The sequence below is a fragment of the Taudactylus pleione genome, unplaced genomic scaffold, assembly GCF_031769625.1.
Source record: "Taudactylus pleione unplaced genomic scaffold, aTauple2 ptg000191l, whole genome shotgun sequence".
In the NCBI taxonomy this organism is placed as follows: domain Eukaryota; kingdom Metazoa; phylum Chordata; class Amphibia; order Anura; family Myobatrachidae; genus Taudactylus; species Taudactylus pleione.
Genome location: NW_028284593.1, coordinates 4,637,842 through 4,652,677, shown reverse-complemented (window position 1 = coordinate 4,652,677; position 14,836 = coordinate 4,637,842). Strand labels below are relative to the sequence as shown.

Below are 14,836 nucleotides of genomic sequence, written 5' to 3'. Positions count from 1 at the left end.
TAAGAGCTCTTCTATGCTCCTTTTCCACCATTGTGCTGAGTTCATGCAGCTCGCATCGGCTCATAAAAGATGGAATGAGTGAGCGGTTCGTTGACGCTGTGAGTTCACCGCGACAGTTCCTGATCGGCTGCCAGTCCTTGAGCCACTATTGGCTCGCGCCCGGCGACAAATTTAAAAAGCCGATGTCTGATCCCAGTGCTGGCCACAGATGTCCCCAGTGGGACACATCTCTACATCCGTCTGGACAGTCTGGTGGATTTGCAGACAGGTGGTGTCCCCCCTGGAGCTATCTCGCTATAGGCACTTTACTGGGGCGCCTACGCCCAGTGCCCGGCCCTGGGAAATATAACCTTCATAGCCACAATGTCACAACCAGAGGCTTATAAGGGGTTATACCAGTGGTTCTCAAACATTTTCGAATCGCGACACGCTAAAGTACCAGGATTGTTTCCACGGCACCTCCTTGGGCCAAAAGTTTCTTATTGAGAAATTCAGCAAAATTCAATTAAGTAAGTAAATTGTGCTTATATGTCACCCTTAGGTTCAGTTATGTGGTGGCTGACAGGGTTGCTGTTCTCTTTGTCCACATATTTTTTGATTGGCAAAATCAGTGCTAATGACTGCCAATCACACTGACACAAAATCATTTATTTGGTGTTGGACCACCAACCCGAGGCACCCCTGCAAGAGCCCTGAGGCACCCTGGGGGTGCCACTGCACCCAGTTTGGGAACCACTGAGTTATACAATTAAATCTCTGCTGCTAATTACTTACTAGTAAAATCGTTTTGCATAGCTACTAGCAATTGACTCTGGCAACTTATATCATTAACTCAATCGTTGCTTAATATATTCAACCTCTAATTAGCTACTGGTTGTGATATTGTGGTTATTATAGGAAAAATACATATTTAATTGTTTTATTTGCACACTGACTGTTAATGTATTGTACATTTAATTAATAAATGTGTTAAGCTGGGTACACACTAAACGATGTGTGTACCCAGCGACCTCGTCAGCGTCGGACCCGGCAGGATGCCGGCATCAGCAAGTGTGTATGCCAGCAACGATGGAACGACAGCAGGGGGGGTGAGCGGGGCCATGCTGCATTTGGCAGCGTGGTGTCACTAAGACATCCCCAGATTGAGCTGCAAATGCAGACAACGGGGAATGTCGTTAGCAACACATGGGAGTGCGCATCGCAAGCGATCTAGAGCGTACACACTAGATGTGTCGTTATCGGCAAAATGGCTTAAAATGTCGTCTAGTGTGTACGCACCTTAAGTCTGACTAACGGCGCTTATTTTTTTTTTTCTAGTCTCTGTTTTGTGGGTTCCAGTGATCCCCCCCCACTTAGTAGCTGAAGTCTATCATTGTATTATTTGTAAATATTATTATTTAGTGCATGTTTTTTTGTTAACTAAAAGCCAAATTTTTATGATGTTCTGCTATATTTTCGCCAGTTAGACCTTCCATTTGTGTACTCATGTTGATATGATCTATTTTGTTTCTGCTGACATAATGCATTGATATAGTTCCTTTGCTATATCTATTTCTGCAGTACTAATGGCACCGTAATTAACCAGCAGAAAGTACTAAAGAAACAGACCTATCCTTTAAAGAATGGTGATGTGATTTATTTCGTTTACAGGAAAAATGAGCCAGAACAAAGTAAGTTTCAGTTTTAATTTTCCATAGTTCTAAATATGTTTTATGGCTAAAATAAGTGTGATTTTTTTTTTTTTTTTTTTTAATTAGGATTTCCAGACTCTTGAGTAATAGTACATGTAACAATGAATCTATCTTCCTTGTTTTATGTTGGTCACAAAAGCATTGGAATGTGGGAGGTAACATTCACTACCCAATGCTGTACCCACAGGCTATGTAGTGCAGGGGTGCCCACAGGCTGCTTTTTGTGCAGGTTTTGAGGACTCCTCAGTAATACAGCCAGTCAGTCTTGAAGTTGCCAGGAGGAGAATTCCCAGTCTCGCTCCTCCAATGAATGGTTTTGTCTAAGTTAAATAGTGATGAGGTGCGCTATGTAATACGTGTTTATGGTGGATGACTGTACAGTAGCTGGGTGTTAAAGTGAGAGAGACTGTGGGATGACGCCTTGTGATCCAGCATTGAGGTACTGGAAGAAATACTTTGACTTCAGCCTGCACATGGCACAATCTTCTCACTGGCTATGGAGGTGCCCCCTGAAAGGTGATCTGCTTGTTTTGACCCATAAATTCCATAGCAGGGAGTTCTGTTGCCATGTCTGGTGTCAGCTAGTTAACTCCAGTGAATTCATGTCATGTTCCAGAGCAAAACAATGCACACAATCACCTGAGTTTTGTCTTTTTGGAGTTGGTGTCTAAATTTTCTCAGGCCTTATATATACTACATACGTGATGCAGGTAAGATACCGACGCCCGGAATCCCGCCGATGGAAGCTCGACCAGGGACTAAAGATAGTAGGCACCCCCCCCCCCCCCCCTCTCCGGGGATTTTGTGGTTAGGCACCACTAAAGGAGGGTTGGGGAGGGTCAGAGTACTTAACAGCCCTAGTCGAGATCTTCACTGTTCAGGCTTCCGGCGTTTGTATTTGGTCTGCCTGGAATAGATCCGGCGGCATTACATACCGATTCTCTTCATACATAGGAAAAACATGTTTTGTTCGTTTGTAGCCCCATATTCAAAAGTTTTGTTAGTTTTATATAGAGCTGCTTTCAGAGAACATCTTTTAAAACTCGTTGCGAATAGGATTTACTGTAGATCGGCAAAAATTATTTAATAAATAATGTTTTGGATATTTTATTCTAAGTACAAAAGCCTGACTGTTTAGCTTTCCTAAGCTGAACAATCACCCAAACCTTCTCTTCATGCACACACCCTGTTTACCTGGTAAAGCAATGTTTTTTCTTTTTAATCCCTGGACACAAGTTTAATGTGTGAATGTTTAGCCATATATTTACACATAATATGAAATTCCTAAATTGTAAACCTTTTATTTTCGGTTTGTTGTCTGATAAATGACCGTTATTGTTTGCAGATGTTGCATATCTGTACAAGTCCTTCAGTTCAGCACAAGACAATATGCAAGAATCAACAGGTATGTCAGAAATGTTAAAAGATGCTGTTTAGAAAAGGAATTTTTCGGTAATTTACATAAACTGTAACCAGTAGCGGCTCCAGGCACTGGCAAGCCGGTCCGTCGCCCGGAGCGCTACTGTTTCCGGAGGGCGCAGGAAACGCCCACCACCCGACCGGCGGTATAGGGCATATTTAAGCACAGGGGGGGAGGGAGCGGAGGAGGGAACGGGTGGCAACACAGGACGGCGCTGGGCGCAGCGCTGCCTAGCGCCTGCCCTGACTGTAACTGAGCGCAAGCTATCAGAACTTTGCTGTGTTATGTCTAATGCAGCTTAAAATCAAATAACAGGTTGTAGTGTTACTCTACTGGTCTTCTTTATAGCCATACACTTCCAGCTATGCAGATCTCTAGTGAGAAGTAGTTGGGATACCATTTGTCCTAAGTCCATCGTCAGTGAGAGAGCTGGTGCAGCGGAGAGCAGGACTGTTGAAGGGATTTTCTAAGGATGTTCTGCAATAGATCCCATCAGCTCCGTCTCCCACCACTCATGCTTGTGCATAAACCTTATCTCACAATGCCAGCTGTACTCACACACATCTCATTAGTGATGCACTATTACCACAGCTAGACTCATCTGTGAAACACAGGAAGCGATGGATGTGAATACTTGAGCATAAATATAAAAATGTTTGTTTAGTGCTCATTTCAAACAACTGATATGTGGCATGACCTGAGGCAAGCTGTAAATACAAGACTGGCCCCTAATTATCAAGTAGTTGATGCATTTCTGTGGAGAGGTCATTAACCAAAATGCGTCAAACCTGATGTAGAGAGATAAACAGTTATGAAATGTATTGTTGTAATTTACAACAAAGACAGTGAATGTTGGCTTCAATAGTAGCTCCCAAAATTTTCAGTTGTGTAATATTCTCTTCATCCATTCTAATTTTTCTAGATACCTCAGAAGAAGCAGATGAGACTCAGACTATGTCTTCCCTTCAAGACTCTTCATTGACCTGTGAGGAACCTCAACCTTCCACCTCATCATCTGACCTTTTCAGCACACCCACTACCTCTGCCCATGAGCCAGATTCTTCCACGCAGGTTCAGCCGTCCCCAGCAGGTTTGAGCGATAGGCTGATTATATCAGAGGCTACGTATCTTGTCTGGTATGTAATATAGCAGAGGTTCCCAAAAAGCAGTCCTCAAGGCTATGGTTCAGGTTCATGGTTATACACCGATGGTTAAATCAAATTGAGGTACTAATGAAGTCACCAGTGGTCAAACATGGATATCCTTAATACCTGGACTGTTATGGTGCCTTGAGGACTGAGTTTGGGAACCACTGTAATATAGTGTACTTATTACTGTACTAGAGGAGCTCTAGTAAATCAGCGTGTAAGGAAACTTACTCCTGACATTTTAGAGGACAATTCCTTCAGAGACTAAATGGATATTTTCCCAAGTGTCTCTTCCAACAAACCACTTGTAATTGTTTTTATATGTTGATCATTTTACATTTTCAACCAGTAACACTTTCCTGGCAAACTGTTTTCACAGAAGTTGTCTGTGCAGCAGCAACAACAACAAAGCATCAACATGACCTGCGGTCTAAAACAGCACTTGGTGGTCAGATGTTCTCATTGGAGACCAGTGATGCAGCTGGGATCTCTCTTCCTAAATCTGATCCAGAGCAGGATAATCCTCTTCCTCCACCCAAAAAGAGGATGAAAATTGGTTAGTGTTCACTTGTGTTAAATCATTTGGCTAGTGTCCCCCAGAATACATCTAGAAAATATTACTGAGGGAGTTCCCAAAAACATGTACATTTTTTATTTTGAATCCTCATTTTCTCTATGCTGTCTATATAAAACTAAATAATGATTTATATATAACATTTATTTCTAGAGGTCTGTCAGGGACCCTGGACCTCATTCAGAGCCGCTCGCTATGAACGAGGGCGGCCGCTTCTATGTACAGAGCCGGCCTCCTGGCCGCTCGCTAGGCTGTGGGTGACCACCCACAGCTTTAGCAAGTGGCCAGGTTGATGGTCGCGATGGTCAAGACCATTGCGACCATCGGAACTTGCGACGAGACCCTTGTGGTAGGGTCTCCTCTACCGCAAGCCCCAGTGAGCTTTCGGCCGGAAGCTAACCACTGACATAATTTCAGTGGGGCCGCGCCCAAACGGTGGGGACGTTTGTATAGCCACCCCCCCTCCCCACCTACTCATCTGTAGTGAGTCCCGGAGCGAGAGAATTTCTCTCTCGCTCCATGGCTTGCGCACGCGCAGTGTGGCCGCTGCGCGCGCAGGGCCTCGTCATCGACCCGCTTGCGAGTGCATAGGTGCTTGCGAGTGGGTTTAAATGAGGCCCACAGTTTTTAAGGGTCAATCCTATTCCAGGCGAAGGGTGCGAGTTGCTGTTGCAACGGCGTTTAAGCACTGGCAACGGACTGACACCTCGCAGCCCGCTTCGAGCCTGAATTCGCTGTATTTTGCTTGGAGCCCTATGGAGCTGCGAGCAATTTTAAGTGAATCTGGGCTGATGTAATGTGTGGCCACTGTCACGATGACTCGCACCCGCGAGATCATCGTGGCTAATAGGATTAAACCAGTAGTTCAGCTCTGATTCTCAAACAGTCTTTTTATTATAGTATTTGGTTTGTTTGTTTTTTTTAAACATAAGTTTGTTGCAGCTTCTTTGTTATGCAGAAGTTGCCAATATGACTATTGTAAATACTGTAGTTTATTGCTGTTATTTTAAAATGTGTGTGTGTGGTACTAGTGACTACAAATGTGAGTCAGTACCCTAACCTTTACAAGCCTGAAAGCTCTACCTATGGCCTCTTAACGCATATAATTATTAGCAGAATTATAATATTTCTATTTTTCATCTTCTGTTGTGTTTTTTCTTTACCGTTTACTGATTACTTTGAAGCTCCAAGATGGAAAGGCCCAGATTTCTGCTATACAGAAACCCTTCATAATTACTGTGTTCACTGAATCCATTAAATTAGTAAATTTATCCTACACATAGTGGCAATTCGTCTTTAGCTATATGATTATAAGAGTATAATATCCCAATATACTGTTTGTTGTTCCATTATGAGATCATGAGTAAATTATCATATTTTTGGCCTTATGTAAAGGAGAATGTTGAACATATATTTCATATTTTGTATTTTTTTTTTTAAATATAATTCTTTATTCAGAAATAAGCAGCACAAGTGCCCCTTGTCCTTCACCAGCCACTGATACAAAAGGAGCACCTGAAGATGCTAAATCAGCTAGCTTGAAGCCAGACAAGATGGAAGAGACACTGACCTGCATTATTTGCCAAGAACTGCTACATGACTGTGTCAGGTAATATAAGAGATCAGTGACTCCTTTGTTCCTTAAGGTTTTACTCTGGAACATTAAGTTAATAGTAATAATGTCCAATTTATAAAAGTGCAAATGATTGTTCTGTTTCAACATCTTGTATGTTTTACCACTTCTTCCCTATGTGAAAGGAGTAATGTGTATAGGGGTTTGACATTATCAACTTTTGCTGGAATGAGATGCTCCAATTTATTCACACCAGCGAGGTACCCTGTTCCTTTACCGTCTTGGAATTCATGTTTTATGCACCACCAGGCTATTTTTTGTAATGGAGATGGCTGGAACAGTCTGTCTCCTTTTGTGTTAGCACCGTCCATAGCATATTAATACTGTATAAGCACACCTTTGATGTTCCTAGGAAAAATTGGTTGATTGTTGGTACTTTACACATTAAGCAACTTTTTAAATATTTTGTGTATTTAGTTGATTCTGTTTTAGATGTGATTTTTTTTATTTGTATATATATTTTATAAACCTTTAAGTGGGTTACACAAAAAAAAGTCAAAAGGTGGTAAAACAGGGGGAGGGGTTAGGATACCTCAAATTTGTGTATACTGGAGAGAGACGTTCACAGCCTCACACACATTTGGAAAACTGGGGGCTGAGAGAAGCAATAAGGACCGGTGCCAGCCTTACACAGCCTTAGCTTACTATGAGTTGATTCCTTAGAACCTTAAGTCAGAGAAAAAGGAGGAATGATATCATTTTTCTTACCTTTAAGAAGGTCCATAACTAAAATTTTAGTGATTTGGGGTGGGGGGTATTCATGAAAGCTTGGAGAGAGATATATGTGAAAGATAGGAGCCGATTGGCTGGTACTTTAAGTGTCACTTTTCAATCACCATCTCTAAAGTGACAGGAGCAGATTGCTTTGTACTTTGGGGTCTATTCATAAAGAATACTTCTTTCTCATCGATCTTTATCGTATAACTTTGCATCATATTGTTTCAATATTTTACCACATAATTCATAAACACTCACCCCTGTGAAGTGAAACAAAATCACTGTCATCCTGCAAACCATTGATACTGTTTAGATGTATGCAGACTGGTAATGTTAATGCACAAACGTCACAAAAATGTTGCTGAGACTTAAGGCAGCCATATTATTTGTGGGAGCCGAGACTGGACTCCATTGAGCAGACTGGCTTACAAAATTGCCGTGGTCACCGAGCGCTATTTCCCTCTTCAGCAGCAGCCCTTCCCCCAGTATGACTACCACATGTCCCCACTAGCCAAATAACTGAAGGGAAGAGAGTGAACTGGGCTCAGAGGGATTTCTGAGGATCTGGTTCATCCCTCTACAAGCCATGTGTAGGGAGAGGGCAGGACGCCTGGGTACAGCAGCAGCAACAGCCCTTTCCTTACCCCGGTTCCGGCACTACCTCCTCATCCTCTTCTTTGCATTTGCACTGCAATGGATGCTGGATGGAGGCAGGCACCAACAGCAACAGGGGGGTCGCTCAACAGCTGCTAAGTGGGATGACAACGGGGACAGCTCCAATGCAAGTGGATCTGGCTCAGACCATCCTGATAAATTCACTTTGATACCCCGGAAAGTCACAACGGCAACAGGGATCAGGAGGATGGATGGCAGTGTACAGCTATTGGCTGCTGTACACTGAAGGGGAGGAGTTACTAATGCAGGGGAGGAAGCAAGAAGAATTAGCTCTTCTCTGCTTTTTCTCCTCTGTGAGACACTGTTATGTAGGCTTACCATACTATCCCTTTAAACCGGGACACTCATGAATTACACAGGTTCTGTGGCTGGCTGACTTCAAGCCTGGATTTCACCTTTTTTAATGAGCCACAGAACCTGTGTAATCCATGAGTGTCCCGGTTTAAGGGATGATATGGTAGTCTACTGTTACGTCATCTCAGGATGGTGTTATTATTTTTTTTCAAAGAGAACTGTAAACTGAGTTTACCGTTGGTTTATGAATTGCAGGCAGATCGCTTTCCCCATACTTGTGTATGGGGAAGCGAAATTTGCTGAAAATAGGGAAACCGCATCAGGAATCTGAGATTTCTCAGCAGTAACTCAGTACATGAATAGTCCGAAGCTATGAAAAGCTTTTTTTCACAACTCAAATGAAAAAGGGCTTTTCACTGTTTTATAAATAGACCTCTTTATCCCCATCCACGTTATCTCTCTCCAAGCTTTCATGAATACCCCCCTTAGATATTTTGGAGTCTATTTACTAAGCAGTGTTAGGGGACAGAGTGAAAAGTGATCAGGTAAGTACCAGCCAATCAGCTCCCAGCCTGTGACATGGCAGTTAGGTAGGACTGTTTGGCTGGTACCTTATCACTTTTCACTCTGTCTCCTAACACTGCTTAGTAAATAGACCCCTTAGCCTCTTATATTGGGTGCATTTTATTAAGGGTAGAACACATTTTTTCCATTCATTATTCATTTGCTGCACATCATGGTGTAATAAGTAATGAATTGGATAGCACTAAAATAATCTGTAGTCAGTGAGTCAGAATGTCATTAACACATAATTTCAGTACATGAGAGTGCAGATCTGAGGGTTTATGGGAGTCATTGATGTGTTCACTTGAGTGATTTGATTAGATGATGTCAAATGTCCTGATATGATGAGGGAATGGAGGCAATCCGGAAGCCATAGAGAAGTAGTATATGCCATCATGCAGACTTCAGTGCAATGTGAAGGAAGGAGTATGATTATCTTTGACAACGTTGATGGCCTCTGTGCTTATCTTGGACTTCATCTTCCGAGATGTAGCCAATCTCTGATAAGAAAATTTAGTAGCAGCAGAGATTGTAGCTTTAAACGCTGTGGTATTTAAAACAAGTTCATTCAACCAACTAGTTGTTATATTCATGTGGCTCACTGATTATGTAGACACGAAACGACGTGTCAAACTCATTAGTGGCTACTTAAGAAGAGAAAAAACTGTGGATCCGAAATGCTGCTTATGTGCACCAATACAATGCAATCTACTTTATTCCAAACGCATTTCACTGTGTGCGGCCTCATCATGGTTTTTGGAAACGCCCTTGTACATATCAAACTAGTGCTTAGTTTTGCTGGTGACCGGTGATCTAGAATATGCATAGGGTGGAAACCATAAATATGCTATCTATATTACAATGCAGTTTAAAGAGTTACAACTAGTTGGTGCCAAATTGGTCACAGTGTAAAGGTATAAGACCATACCAGATCTATGGTCCCGCAGTGTTTGCATATATTAAGTCCTTTTGCAGAGAGTGAAAAGTCTGCCTTATGAAGCGGTAAATTCTCCTCCTTCTCTGCCTTAGTGCAAAATGATGTGCTCCGCTAAGCAGTTGGTGGAAAACGTGCCTCCTCTTTTCCCCCATGGATGATACCTTCTTGGCCCATCACTACACTTGTTTCCCCATAAAGTGGTGTGAAATTGCTCAAAGAGTAGCTTGAGACGTATACGAATTTGCTCTGTGGTTTTGCAATAGTTTTTGAGATCTGTAAATGACAGATCTAGTGTCTGTCTAATTGCACATGAGATATTGAATATTTTATGGATCACAGTTTTGTGTATATAAACTTAGTGTTTCTGAAGATATGTAGACTTGTAGGCTGCAATACTATGTTTTAACACATCTGGCACATCACATAAACAGATGCATATACTTTATTGTATGTTGTTTTATGCAGAGATTGTTAACATACAGCAAGATGATGAAGAAGCTGTAGATAGGAACCATTGATTTCTTCAGGGTCCATAGGGCTCCACAGGGAGACAATGTGGTGTAGGTGGGACTTGGAGGACCGGACACCAACAGCAAAGCTTTTCAAACCCAGGATTCTCCGGTCCTTCCCCCTATACCCCACTGACAGACTGAGAGCAACTCAGTTTCGTTGGTGTCCGGCAGGAGCTGGGTCACTGTTTTCTACTATTAAGCAGCCCAAGCTTATTTTTATGATTTAATTTTAGTTTAATTTATTCTTCTAATGAGCAGCAGAACGAGACAGTCCTTTTGGACGTCTGTACTGCTGCTCCATCACCCCTTCACGGCGCTCCTCCCCCAGGCCGGCCTCCTCTCTGCTCCTCGGTGGCCATCTTTCCTGGAAGCATGGTGAGCGCTGTTGGACGCTGAAGATCGGTGGCATCGCGGTCTGGGTCCCCCGGCATACCTCTCCTCCGTTGGCTTAAGGTCTGTGTATGCAGCGCTGTGTCCTACAAGGCTCTATGTCTGCGTAGTTGAGAATCAGCGCTGATAGTGCAGGAATTGATTTCTTTGCATTGTATGTGACTTCTGCTAGCATCTGCTGCCTGTACTTTCACTTTCTACTGTCAGCCATTTCACTGTCCCTGATCTTTTTCTGCTAAAGCCCTTGCGGTGCTGTGATTGCAGGGTGGTCTCACACTGTACTAACAAGTATCAGTGAGAGGGGTCACATACTTATCATCATGTCTGAGAGTGACTTTCCTCTCCAGCTTATGTGTACCACATGCAAGGTACCAATAGCGGAGGGGGAGGGTAACGCAGAGGGGCTATGTCGGCAGTGTTATTTATTGGCGCGGCCAATTACTGTCACGGCTCCGGTACAGGAGCCGCCCTGGGCTTGTTTCGCCAAAGCACTTACAACCTTCGTGGGCCAGTTAGCTACGCAGCCTGCGTTCTCACAGATGGGATTGTCCCAGTGTCGTCACCCATGCAGGGTTTCCCGAGACAATTGATGGTACCCCACAGTCTCCCTATTTCCCCTCCCCAGGTCTCTCAGGAGCCTGCGTGGGTTAATTCACTGACAAGTTCTGTACAGCACTTGTCGGACTTGTTACAAGGGGAGTCTGTGTTGAGGCCACATAAGCGGCCGATGGCGTCTCTGTCCGCTCCTTATGAGGATGACGACGGGACGTCTGATGATGGGAAGATTCTGGATCTTTCTGACCAGGAACCTCTCCGTACTAAAGAATCGGACGCTAGGTCCAGGGTGTATATTCCTGGACTTAATCGGGCAGTCCGCACAGCTTTAGTGATTGAGGATGAAGATCCTCCGGTGTCCAAGTCTAAATATGCCTTTAAGGATATTAAGGGTGACGCCACAGTGTTTCCTCTTTCGGGTCAGTTAGTGGACCATTTAGAGGAGGCGTGGAAACATCCTGGCAAACTGTATCAGCCTCAGAGACGCTTGGCGGTGGCTTATCCGTTTGCGGATAATTATTTTTCTAAGTGGGAATCCCCTCCACAGGTGGATTCTCATGTGACACGCCTAGTTCGTAGTGCCACATTGCCCATGCCCTCCATGTCTTCCTTGAAGGATGCTACGGACCGTAAGGTGGAGATCTGCCTAAAGTCCGTTTATTCCCTTGCGGGGGAGGGGGGGGGGCAGCTAGGCCGGCTATGGCCATTTGTTGGGTAGCCAGAGCTATGGAGCGCTGGGCTGATGGTTTGGAGGCGTCTTTCGATTCCGACTGTTCGGCTGAACAGACAGAGTTGATAGGCAATCTCCGGGATTCGGCCACTTATATCAATGAAGCGGCTTTGGATTTCAGTACCCTGTCGTCTCGGATTTCTTCGGCAGCTGTAGCTGCTTGTCGCACCTTATGGTTGCGATCTTGGAAGGCGGACGCTGATTCCAAAAAGGGCTTGGAAGCTTTGCCTTTTAATGGAGAAGTCCTATTTGGTCCGGATCTGGACAAAATTGTAGCCACGCTGGCGGCAGCCAAATCTGCATGTCTCCCGTCTGCTGCAGTTCCTTCCAGTTCACGTACGTCGTCCTTTCGGCCTTACAGGGCACAGGGTAGGCTTAAAGCACAGTCTTTTCCCCGTCAGGCTGGCCCCAAAAAATCGGCCAAGCCCCGGAAACAGGCCTGGAGTACCAGACGTCCGGCCCCTAAGCCAGATGACAAGCCTGCAGCCTGACGGTCCGGGCCTCCCTTTGGGGGATCCCAAAGTGGGAGGCCGGCGGCTGCAGTTCGCCCAGTGTTGGTCGGTTACCATGACAGACACTTGGGTTCTCGAGGTTTCTCACGGGTACGCCCTCTCCTTTCGGCACATGCCCCCGTCTCGATTCTTCACCACGGGTCTCCTATCAGACCGGAACAAAGCCTTGGAACTGCGGAAGGTTTTGCACACTATGCTCCAGGCTGGAGTTATGGTGCCTGTTCCATTCTCCCAGAGGGGCCAGGGTTTCTATTCCGATCTGTTTTTGGTGCAGAAACCCAATGGGTCGTATCGTCCGATCCTCAACCTGAAAGCACTCAACAGGTCTTTGCGGGTGCCGAGGTTTTGGATGGAGACCCCACGGTCCATCATTCTGGCGCTGGAACCTGGGGATTACATGTTGTCGTTGGACATACAGGACGCTTACCTGCATGTCCCTATTCTTTTACGCCATCAACAGTTCCTCAGGTTTGCAAACCGCAACGACCACTTTCAGTTCCGGGCGTTAGCTTTTGGGCTGGCGACAGCACCACGTGTATTCACCAAGGTGATGGCGGTCATGGCGGCTTCCCTGCGGCTGCTGGGAGGCCGCATGTTGCCGTACTTGGACGACCTTCTGTTGGTGGCAGGATCTCCAGAGCTCCTTCTACGCCACTTGGACCTGACAATTGCGGTACTGCAACGGCACGGCTGGTTGATAAACTGGCAGAAGTCCACCCTGATCCCGTCTCAGAGGATTCTGCACCTCGGAGCCTTATTGGACTCCGGATAGCAAAAGATCTTTGTGACGGGGGAAAAGATCTGCCTTGAAAGTTGAGGGTGCGCAGTTGTCTGCAGAATCACCGTGTGTCTCTGCACTCTGCAATGAGGTTACTGGGCTCCATGGTGTCAGTATTCGACATGGTGGCATATGCCCAGTTTCACTCCAGACCTCTGCAGCAATTGATCCTGTCCAAATGGAATGGACTGCCTCCAGAGTCTGAAATCCCAGACGATGGTGCTCACTCCGGAGGTTCGCCTGTCCCTAGCCTGGTGGTTGCAGACGACCCATCTCAACAAGGGTCGTCCGTTCTGGGTGGCGAATTGGGTCCTGTTGACAATTGACTCCAGTCTTCGGGGCTGGGGAGCAGTCACGGGTCCACACTTGTTCCAGGGCAGGTGGACTCGGGTGGAAGCAGAGCTCCGCGCAGTTTTCAATGCTCTCCAGCAGGCACATCAGGGTCTCCAAGGTCACCCAGTGCAGGTCCAGTCGGACAACGCTACCACCGTGCCTACATAAATCGGCAAGGAGGAACCCGAAGTTGGGTGGCTCTCGTAGAGGTGTCCAGAATCCTGGTTTGGGCGGAGCGCAATCTCCTGGCCATATCAGCAGTATTAATCCCGGGAGTCCTAAACTGGGAGGCGGACTTTCTCAGTTGCCAGGATGTTCATCCGGGGGAATGGTCTCTGCACCAGGACGTCTTTCAACTTCTGGTGGACAGGTGGGGTCTTCCAGAGATCGACCTCATGGCGTCCCGGCACAACAAGAAGTTGCTGGTGTACGGGTCTCGCACAAGAGACGAAAAGGTGTCTCTGGTGGATGCTCTGTCCGTCCAGTGGATGTCCTGGTTTGCTTATCTGTTTCCTCCGTTTTCCCTTCTTCCACGGGTAATCCGGAAATTCAAACAGGAAGGAGGGACGCTCCTGTTGATAGCTCCCGCGTGGCCCTGGAGGCACTGGTTCTCAGACCTCCATGGACTGTCCGTGGACATTCCTCTGCGGTTGCCGTTACGCCCGGACCTCCTGTCACAGGGTCCTTGTCTTCACCCGGACCTGACTCGGCTGTCTTTGACGGCGTGGCTGTTGAGACGGCCATGTTAAGGTCCAGGGGTTTTTCCAGCTCTGTAGTGCAAACAATGCTAAGGGCTCGGAAACCATCCTCTGCAAGGATATACCATCATGTGTGGCATATGTTCTTCCAGTGGTGTCGGCCGAGAGGTTATGCTCCTCGGAAGTTCCGTCTGTCTAGAGTGTTAGCTTTCCTACAGGAGGGACTGGACCATGGGCTTCGCCTTGCTTCTCTGAAGGTGCAGGTGTCTGCCCTATCCGTCTGGTTCCATCGTAGGATTGCTGCAATCCCTGATGTGCGCACCTTTATGCAGGGTGTTCTCAGAATTCAGCCACCTTTTGTTCCACCGGTGGCGCCTTGGGATTTAGCTGTGGTCCTGAGGGCTCTCCAGGGACCGCCGTTTGAACCACTGGGCTCAGTGGACCTCAAATGGCTGACAGCTAAAACAATTTTCCTTCTGGCCATTGCTTCGGCCAGACGTGTTTCTGACTTAGGGGCTCTCTCATGTAGACCCCCTTTTCTGATTTTTCATAGGAACAGGGCGGTGCTGCGCACTCGTCCTGGTTTCCTTCCTAAAGTTGTTTCTAGTTTTCACATCAACGAGGAAATCGTTGTGCCGGCTTTTAACTCACCTGATCTTTCAGTGGGTGAGGCCA

At 45.8% G+C, this 14,836-nt stretch overlaps 1 protein-coding gene across 3 annotated transcripts in view; it reads left to right on the top strand.

The window, feature by feature from the left end:
- The window catches only part of CHFR (checkpoint with forkhead and ring finger domains), a 52,823-nt gene that overhangs the window by 14,349 nt on the left and 23,638 nt on the right, over positions 1–14,836 (top strand). For 2 of the 3 annotated variants that reach the window (XM_088476694.1, XM_088476693.1), the window contains exons 4-8: positions 1,561–1,670; positions 3,037–3,096; positions 4,034–4,201; positions 4,639–4,815; positions 6,292–6,442. In XM_088476694.1, coding sequence (XP_088332820.1) covers positions 1,561–1,670; positions 3,037–3,096; positions 4,034–4,201; positions 4,639–4,815; positions 6,292–6,442 — 666 coding nt within the window. The remainder of the gene's footprint in view (positions 1–1,560; positions 1,671–3,036; positions 3,097–4,033; positions 4,202–4,638; positions 4,816–6,291; positions 6,443–14,836) is intronic. The other variant, XM_088476695.1, reaches the window with a different exon arrangement.